At 43.5% G+C, this 10,143-nt stretch overlaps 1 protein-coding gene across 1 annotated transcript; it reads left to right on the forward strand.

The window, feature by feature from the left end:
- Positions 1–220: 220 nt before the first annotated feature.
- On the forward strand, positions 221–8,262 carry coq3 (coenzyme Q3 methyltransferase). Its single transcript, XM_084557380.1, has 6 exons — positions 221–548; positions 2,092–2,229; positions 3,955–4,054; positions 5,688–5,954; positions 6,639–6,798; positions 7,144–8,262. The coding sequence occupies exons 1-6, from the start codon at positions 355–357 to the stop codon at positions 7,314–7,316; spliced, it is 1,032 nt and encodes a 343-aa protein (XP_084413506.1). The 5' UTR covers positions 221–354; the 3' UTR covers positions 7,317–8,262.
- Positions 8,263–10,143: the final 1,881 nt, after the last annotated feature.

The raw sequence follows: 10,143 nt of genomic DNA on the forward strand, positions 1-10,143 counted from the left end.
GTACTTCGTGCAAAAGTGAAACATGACAGTTTTGTGATGTGGCGGGATAAAAACAGAAAATTTAAACAACAGCACAATTAATTCTGGCTGGTAACAGTGACAAGGATATCTTTAAATGTGTAGTTACTGGAAATATACAAAGTAATAAACAGAAAAGAATGAAAACACTGCCGTCCAGCAGGTGGCAGCAACGCAGCGCTGGTGAGATCTGCAGTTTAACCTTAACGCCGAAGTAGAAGAAGAAGAAGAAGAAACGCTTACCGTAGAAGAAGAAGACTGCGTCGGTCACACTGAACTCTGCGGTGTTGTGAGTAACTCCAGGTTTTGTAGCTAGCAGCCGAACGGTGCTGTGACATGTACTCGAACAAGTTTGGCCGCCTCATGTTAGGACTGTACAGCCGCAAACAGGCCGCCGTGTGCGGCGTGGCGCAGAGGGCGGCGGGTCTGAGCGGGTTCAGCTGGACGGTGGTGTGTAAACAGCGGACACTGTGGCTGCAGAGGAGCGTCTTCCTGGAGATGGAGAGACGAGCCGCTCTCCGTCAGACCAGGTAGTTAACTGTCACAGGTAGCTGTACGAAAAAATACTTCTAGACATGGTTTATAAGAAATGTATTTTGTTAGTTACTGTTGACACTGTGTAATGTGGCCCAGTACACTATCACTGCAACAACAAACACCCAGGTAATTTAATGTTCTAACTGAACATTATTATCATTGTAGGTAGCTGAACATACACAGATCAGCCACAATATTAAAACCACCAACAGGAGAAGTAAATAACACTGACCAGATTGTGTCAGTACAGTGTTCTGCTGGGAAACATGTGGATGTTACTTAGACATGTAGCACCCACCAAGACCAGACCAGACACCCACACCCCATAGCAATGACACTCCTTGATGGCAGCAGCCATCCCCAGCAGGATGCAGCCAGACACAGGCACACACACACACAAAACAACAAAAAAAAAGACATGAAAAACGGCACAAGGTGTTGACCTGGCCTCCAAATTCCAAACTGATCAAGTATATGTGGGATGATCCACAGAGGCCCCTCCCCTCAACCCATAGGAGCCAAAGGCCCCCACTAACAACATCCTGTTGCCAGACACCACAGGACACCCTCAGAAGGCCCATGTCCATTCTCTGATGAGTCACAACTGTTTTGGAGGCACAAGGGAGACCTACACAATATTAGGAAGGTGGTCATAATGATCGGTGTATTTAAGGCAAAACTGAAACACAGCTGGATACTTACTCAGGATTCATGTTAACACCGGGTTTAACCAGGGCCTACAAGACTGGTGGGGAGTTTAGGTTTTTATTAGGAACATCTATGGATGGTGCCCACCTGAACTTTACACAACTAGGGTTTGTTAACAACCCAATACTCACCTCCACCATGGCCTAATGCTGACCTCCAGGAAGTGTCTTCAAGAAAACGAATCAGGTTGTCATTGTTATAGCTTTGTGCGGGATAATTACAATTGGATGAATTTATACTGCGTTTAAAGAAACTCATGCTAGCTTGTAAAATAATACAACAATACAACAAAACAACACGACCTACTGCATTCTGGAAAGTGACAATCCAAAATGGATGCTACAACAGATCCAACAATGACTGAACATTAATGTTATTGATGAATACTGTACCAGAAGGCATTCATTTGAGCAAGGTATACTTTTTAAACTGTCAACTGAATGTGAGCTGAATAACTTCACATATGTACTTCCAAAAGTACAGTTCTTGTGTCCATAATTTGTTGATAAAATCTGGATTAATCACAAACCTTTCCAGCCAGAAATGTATGTACACAATATGCTGTCATATACTGAAAATCCTGAGAAACAGTCCAGTGTCTTAAAGTATTTAATTTATTGGATATAAAACCATAAAAATAAATATAACAAGAAACAACAAATATTCAGAAGTTATTGTATTCCAGGACAACTGTAGTGAAATGTACTATATCAGATTAATCAACTTTAAAATGTATGCCGTGGTGAGATGAGCAGAGCCTCTGGTTTGTAGTTTGTGTTAAAATGTTATCAGGCTGCTTCATCTTCATGTCTGTTTTTCCTTGTGCAGCGCTCGGTCGGCCTCCCAAACCACAGTGGACCCCGGTGAGGTGAGGAGGTTCCAGTCACTGGCCGGCAAGTGGTGGGATGAACAGGGAGAGTTTGCAGCTCTTCATGCCATGAATGACCTGAGGGTGCCTTTTATACGGTGTGTGTTTGTACAGAATATGTGCATTTCAGCAGTGGCTATGGTTTTGCAGGGCCAAGATGTCACGCCTGAGTCACTGTCTGTGAAGGTGATTGATTAGCAGAGGGGTGAACACATAACCATGCAGGAGATCTGGCCTTGTAGCATGTGAGAGCAGGGAGCGGCGTCACTGAAGTAATGGAAATTGAAAGTGACAGGGTCCCTCCAAACATCAGCGCATTCTTCAGCCAGTAGCGGTTCAGTTGCCACGGCGCTGCATATGTGCATGTGTTGGGGGCTGGCTGGGGCTGTTTTGATTGATAAGATCTGTTGTTGGGGATCTCTGCTGTATTCATGACAGCACCCATCCAGCCAAGGGCCCCGTTGCTGCTGTCCCCTTCCCCCCCTCTGTGCTCCTGTTGTTCTTGGTGGTGATGATGATGTGTGTTTATGGTGACAGGATGACAGATCCGGTGCCAGTGTACGTCTGAATGCGGCTGATTTGCCTGATAAGGCTGTGCCCTCAGGGTGCGTCTAAATGAGACACAGCAGCGCCGCAGCCACTGTTGCTTCTGGACCCTTTAGACTCGGATGCAGTTAATCCTGCTGTGGTATTTATTTATCTCAATGGCTGTAGTTTTACAGTAGGGTCTGTTTGAATGAACACTGGAGCTCAATATTGCAGCACACGTTTTGTGTTAATGCTTAGCAAACAGATGCATATTATTCGTGATGTAAATGTATTTTTACTATAAATATTCCCTTCCACCAGACTTTCCACTAAAGTACATCCTGCATTCATAAAAATCTAAATTCTGATTGCCCTACAACATCACTGGTGTATTAATCATTAATATTTGTATTCAACACACCAAATAATAATTGTTTCATCTATTCGTGCATTTAATCATTGAAAACATTATAATTGCAATGCCTGAATTTTATACTATTAAACAGCCATCTTTCATGCTGTAACAGACAGGCAGTGGAGTGCAACATTTTGACTGAAATCATAAAAAAAACAACATTTTAAATGGAATAACACACGAGAAGACATTAGCCGAATCATTGCAACGCTAGTCACCTGTGTAATATCAAGATGAGGAGAAATGGATGAAGACTCGTGGCATTAATTCAGACATCTGTACTGGGCAAGATGTTAAAATATTCTAAAATACACAGCATTTTATTTTGATTTAGTTTCATAAAAAGGATTTCTTGCATTTTTCCGTTATGGTAATTAATGAAGTCCGACTCTATTTCAGCAACATAATAATTAAATTGATGCTAATGATGGTTTATTTAAGTGATAATAGCTTGACATTGCACACAGACAGTGCTTCAGCGGCACTACTTTCTGCATTGTTGTGGCGTGAGGAGGTAGTGACTTGTAGGTGCATGCATGCATGGATGCTCTCGCAGCCCAGCAGAGCTTTAATGAGGATGATGCATACGCAGATATCCGCCTGCTCTGCATGTTACATCCCTGAGGCAGACAGCTGTCAAATAGTGTGTAAGCGAGGAAGGAACTGAAGAGCTCTGTTGCTCATTACGACATGGAGGACAGCGTGACAGCGGATGGTGAATAATAAATCTTGAGATTCCTGTACACCACATTATGCTAAGCAGCCTCACACATTTGCTTATAGGTTGCAGAAATGAATAATCTCATATTTGTTCACACTCTTTTTAGTGTTTTGTTTGTGACAATAACAGCAAATTTTGACCGCTCATTTCCCTGCACAGGGACAATCTGCTGAATGTACACAGAGCCCGTCATCCTGGAAAACCATTGGCAGGACTGAGAGTCCTGGATGTTGGCTGTGGAGGAGGCCTGCTCACAGAGGTAAAAATGTGCACGTGTGTCCACTGGAAAAAGACAAAAGTATCTGCCCTCCTTATATTATCTGTCCAGTCCCAATTGTTTCAATTGCTGTCTTTCGTGTCATATTGAGTTCTTTCTTTCTGTTGCAAATTTGTAAAAGCGTGCTCTCAGTGTGCTCACACGCACGCATTTCAGTGTCAGCCCGGTCCTCGTTCTCTTTTGATTTGACTGGTCGCAGTGTGGTGGACCGGACAGTCGGTCGTTTACAGTGGTTTGATCCGTTTGTTAGCGCTGATAGCTGGGCAGCCGGGACGCAGCTTTCATTTGAACTGAGGACATGACCAGCTGTGCCGCGTGATCCGAGCAGACAAAATCAGGTCCTGTATTTGTACGACTCTGTCACACAGGCTGTCGTTTTGAGACGCAGGCACGCGTCAGAAAAAGCCAAAAAGTGTCAGTTAAGATGGTGAATGTTATTGTGTGTCTGGGTGTCTTGTCTCTGTAAGTCCTTCCGTCAGAAGGCATCAGCTGTGGGAGGATGGATTTTGGCCTGTGGGCGGACAACTGTCCACACAGGCTTGCATGTTTAGTGTTTGTCCAGAAGAGGGCACTATAGTTCATACAAAACTACTGTTTACTGTCCATAACCAAGTCTCTTACAAAGGAAGAGATTTTATAAAATTCTCTACACAGATATAGCACTAAAAAGGTATATGTCTATATCTGAGACGATTCTTTAGCATCTATGTAATGGTGCACTGTAAATATGAGGCATGCACAAATTCTAGTAAACATGCATATAACAAATATGATCAGTAGTTTGCACTTACGCACAAATGAGAGCAGTCAGATTCACAAAAATGTGATTTATCCCTAAAACAAATACAATACAGAGGACAAGAACTGATCCATGTGCATCAGATGTTTTCGTTAATTAAAGTCATTATAAATAAATAAGTTTTAAGTTTAGATTTGAAGAGGCCCAGGTCAGGGATGAGACTGTTTAAATTTTGACCTGGGCACTTCCAGCAAGAGTTGATTAAAAGACCTCAAAGCCCTGCCACACTCTAACATGAACGGTTAGCATCGCAGATAAATAAGATGGGGCGAAGCCGTTAAGAGCTTTAAAAACAAACATTGAAAGTTTAAAATCTATTCTAAAATGGACTGGAAGCCAACGTAGGGAGTGATGTGCTCTCTTCTTTTTGTGCTAGCTAAAAGACGGGCGGCTGCAATTTGCACAACTGGGAGACACCAGCATACAGACCATTGCAGTAATCCAGTCTCGAACTAATTAGAGCATGGATAACTTTTGTCAAAAAAGTTTTGACTTTGGCATCAAAGATATCAGTAGGTGATATTTAATAATAAATAATAAAACGTAGTTATTGGCTGTAATTGGTTTATTTAAATTTACTGAAAAGAATATGCAGGAATAAAATGTTGTATAGAGAGAGTTGCAGCATCTTATTTATCACAAAAAGTAACTTAATGGGAAATGTTGTGAGGACAGCAGCACCGTCACTCAATATTCTGCATTGGAAATATCTTCTTTCTCTACTCGGATTGTTTTGTTCTGTCTCTTTTTATAAATATAAGTTTGTTAGATCCAGTTATAACTTGTCTCTCATCTCTCCTCCCTGTCCTTCACCAGCCCCTGGGTCGACTGGGAGCTGACGTGTTGGGTATAGATCCAGTACAAGACAGCATCAGCACCGCTCAGCTGCATTCATCATACGACCCCGACCTACGGGACCGCGTGTCCTACCGGGCCTGCACCCTGGAGGAGCTCTCAGGAGACGGGGAGGAAGGACAGGGTGAGCAAGGAGAAGCCCAGTTTGACGCTGTCGTGGCGTCGGAGGTTGTGGAACATCTGGCCGACCTGGAAACGTTTGCCTTCTGCTGCGGCCACGTGCTAAAGGTGTGTGTTTTTTATAAATCAATACAATGTGTGCGTATGTGTTTGCATGTTCATCTGAGCTCATTTGGTGACTCTGTTGGGTTTGCATCTGTAGCGCGTGGCTGGGAATAGGTTAGCATGTGGTTTTCTGTGCACTGAGCGTCAGTGAAAGCTGTGGCCAGAGGATCATAATCTCCTGGGTCAGTGGGCCAGAGGAGTTGAGAGGAAAAAAAAAAAACAACCGTCTAATCTGCACTTAATGTCTCTGCATTGAGTTAAGGCACAACTAGACTTTCTCTGTCTCTTGCCCACAAGTTCACTCTTCTGCTCTTTTAAAACCATGTGTGTTGCTACAGGGCAGACACACAGAGATGCTGATTGTGAATTCATTCTGTAGAAGAAGAACTGCACTCTAAAGCTTTTATTTTTTGTCTCGCCACTCTCTTTCTCTCTCGCCTTCTGTTCAAACTCTTAATCTTGACCATGTTGAACCTTGAGTTTTGGCACCACTGCTTCCTGTTTTCATGCGCTGCATCGTGTCCTCTAAAAGCTCTAAATCCTTTCTATAAATACCCTCATGACTCAGGTAACTCTCACTTGTGTACATAGCACATGCAGGTACAATAGCATTATAATCCAGTAAAACGAATACTTCAGATCTTTCATATTTCATGAACTAAACCTTTCCTTTTTCTCTGTGTGCAGCCAGGCGGCTCACTCTTCATCACGACTATAAATAAAACCAACCTGTCATACGCGCTGGGTATCGTAGTAGCCGAGCAGCTGCTGCGCATCGTTCCCAGCGGGACGCACGACTGGGAAAAGTTCATCAGCCCGGTAGATCTGGAGCGCCTCCTGGAGTCCCGTAAGTCTCTCTGAATTCTACTACCCCATACCACCTTCTGCTGCAGCTTCACATGAAAAGCATTTAACAGGTTGCCTCTAATACTGCCGTTGTTTATCAAAACTCAATTGGCAAAAGTAGGCTGTGGTCTTGTCAGCAGATCAGTTAGAAATATTTCAGGGAGTAAATGAACAAGGCGCAGCCACAGTGAGCTGTTGGATGAAGAGCTGCAGCCCATAGCAACATTACATTTATGTGAAAGGTCATAATTCATGTTGGATTTTATTTCTTTGCATTGCCTAAATATTGTAGAATGTTATATGAATAAAAGTTTGTCATCTGTGTTACTGTCATGTCTTTTGTCAGATGGTTTCTCAGTGCAGTCAGTCCAAGGAATGATGTACAACCCGCTATCAGGAGCCTGGTCCTGGGCTGACAGCACTGCCATCAACTACGCCCTCCACGCAGTCAAGCTGGGAGACCCAGCCGAGGACAGCAGCGCCCACCCAGAGGACCCCGTTGTGGCCACACACACCTGAGCCACTCCACTGGAGAACAAGTTAAAAACGTGAAAATAAGAACTCAGATGTGTGGAGCCCTGACGTCCCTTTGGCCAGCTGTCACACAGCATAAACAGAGTTTATTTAAGGACAGGGACAAAAAAGCCTGGAGTCAGAATTACTGATGTACCGTAGCTGCATAGCCACGCTCTCCGTTTGATTGCTCTATGCTGTTGGAGTGTTTAAGAAATGTTCACTGTTTGATATTCTGTGCAAGGCAACTGTGCATCCCTCTGGCTCAATATGTTGCTGTGTCTTCTATTAAAGCTGACCTTTAATCAGCTGCATTTCTGAAGAATTTCCCTTTTATTGTATTCATCAGTCACGGCTGATGATTTCAACTACGTCTTCCATTTTTAGAAGCTAAAGCCGGTACGATTTGTGTCCACACGGGATGGCACATCACATCCTCCGGGATTATAATGCTTCTCGTGCGGAAGTATTATATAATGTAAATCTCTCCCTGCGGCTGAGAGCAAGTCAGGGTTGCGCAATGATAACATGGTTGTGAAACGTGTGGAATAAATTACGTGTAATTCTCTTGCAGAGGTTAAAAACACACAGCTATCTACAGTGTGCTGTATGGGATTGATGATTGTGGTTATTGCACTGTTGTGTCTGTATGTAATTCAGTGACATGGATAAATCAGTTCCACCCTATCCTCTGGACTGGATTATTCCCACGCAAGTCGAGCTGCATTCAATAAACACCTGCTCCTTCTCTATAGCGCGCTCCCTACAGCCGCGGGACTGCGCACCCATTTCGCGGTCGCCATGGCTGCCATGCACACACAACCATTGGAGAGATTAAATGCCCATCATTGTGGTTCATCCAGTCCGTCTTAAACACAGCCTCTTCTCCTCCATGACCCGGAGTCACCTGGGAGTTTAGTGGCGTCGGGAGGGAACTGACGGAGACAAACTAAGCTGTAGGATCTTCTTTTGTCCAACTTATCCACGTCCAGTCCTCGGCATGCCCCGCAAACTGGCGCCCGACTCACCTGCTGGATTCATCCGCCAAGATGAACGTCCTCGTACACTTCCGAAGTTGTTCCAGAGTGAGTAGACTTTTTATGTCCGACTTTAATTATGTTAACTCTCACTTATACGTAAGTGTAAGGCGGTGTGGAGCTACAGCACAGGTGATCTGTTACCTGGTTTTAACTGACACGGAGTTTAGTAGCGGACTTAATTGAGCATGTGTTTTTATTTGATTTCAGTCCCTTTGGAAGTGATAAAAACTTTAAGTGATTAGGTTTTGTAATATTCAAACTCTTCTATGTAAACATTTAAAGGTGTCAAACGTACGGCCAGCGGGCCAAAAGCTGCCCGAAAGAGGGTCTAATTTGGCCCGCAGTATGAATTTGGAAAGTGCGCAAATTACAAAGTGCGCAATCTTTCAATGAAAATAACTTCTATTCCTAATTTGTCCACTGTTTTAGTAAGCTAAGTGCACAGAACACTTCTACTACACTTCTTTGCACTAAAACAAAAGAAAAAATCTGGAGTTGTCATTATTTATAGGTTATTATGCTGTTATGTTATTGGTCTGGCCAGATTGTGATCAGATTGAGCTGTATGTGTCCCCTGAACTAAAAGGATTTAAAGCTGAATATCATACGTGTCGTCATGTTGTGTTGTCGGCCAATGAGCTGTGTGTTCGTCATGGCGAGCCACTGGTTTCACTGGGATGCGGGGGGCTCGTCAGGGCGTTGTGCCTCCTCCACTGGGGGTGGAGGACAATGGGCCTGCTGCACCAAGGTACAAGTGTTTCACGCAGCAGCACCGGAAGTTGATTGACTTTGCCTTTAAAAATAAAAGTACCAGGCTAGTAGCCATTTTAGCTAACACCACTGGCTATGTATTCATCTTCACATGTTTCATATATAACATTTGTAATATGTGATTAAAAAAAACAATCTCAACACAAGATGCTCTTATATTAGATCATTTTATTCTGTTACTGTCAAACTATTATTTCCATGGATGCCATTATAGAGGCAACATTTGACCCAATCTGTATAAAATTAAAGTCAAATACATTGGTGCAACGTCTTGATATATAATGTGTAATGTATATAACCGAGACACGTAGGCTGTTAAGGAAATGACAAATCTAGCAATAAACATGGAAGTTTTCTTTGTTATTTTGAAAGCTAAATATAATTTTGTTGTATTTTTTAGCCTTCTGTGATAGTACACCATTTTTCATTCAGTTGAATGATGACACAGCTTCTGCTGCGGGGAGTCGAGGTGTCCTAAATAAAACCGTTAATACAATATAATCCTGAGGTTTACTTCTAATGCTTCTAATTATATTGAAGAAGGTTGCCCATAAAAACTCTAATGGCTGTAACTGTGGAAGTTTTGTTTTTAATAAAATAACATAATATTTCCAGAAAATATAATTGAAATAGTGTAAAACTCCAAGTCACCTAAATAAAAACTGCAACCCCAACATTTAATTTGAAATGTGTAACCGGAAGTGTGAGCGGTGTGCTTGCGTTGGGCTTGACTATGCTCTCCAGAACCTGCAAAGGAAAGCAAGCTGGGTGCTGCTGAGGTTGTTCCCGGGGAGGGAGAGGCGAGATGTTCGCTCCTTCTGGTTTTCTGGGAGAACATTAACCACGGCGCCGCCATGCCGTAGACAACCCGCCGGGCGTTTGGATGAAGCCTAACGGGGACCGCAGCTGGGAGGAAGCGGTACGGCTGTAACCGAGGGAGGGGAGGATGTACTGGGCTGCTGGCTTCGCCTCTTCCCGGCCGTGCGTGGTTGATCTCGGGCGGAATCACAGCCTGCCGCTCG

Source organism: Chelon labrosus (assembly GCF_963514085.1).
Source record: "Chelon labrosus genome assembly, chromosome: 12".
NCBI classification, from domain to species: domain Eukaryota; kingdom Metazoa; phylum Chordata; class Actinopteri; order Mugiliformes; family Mugilidae; genus Chelon; species Chelon labrosus.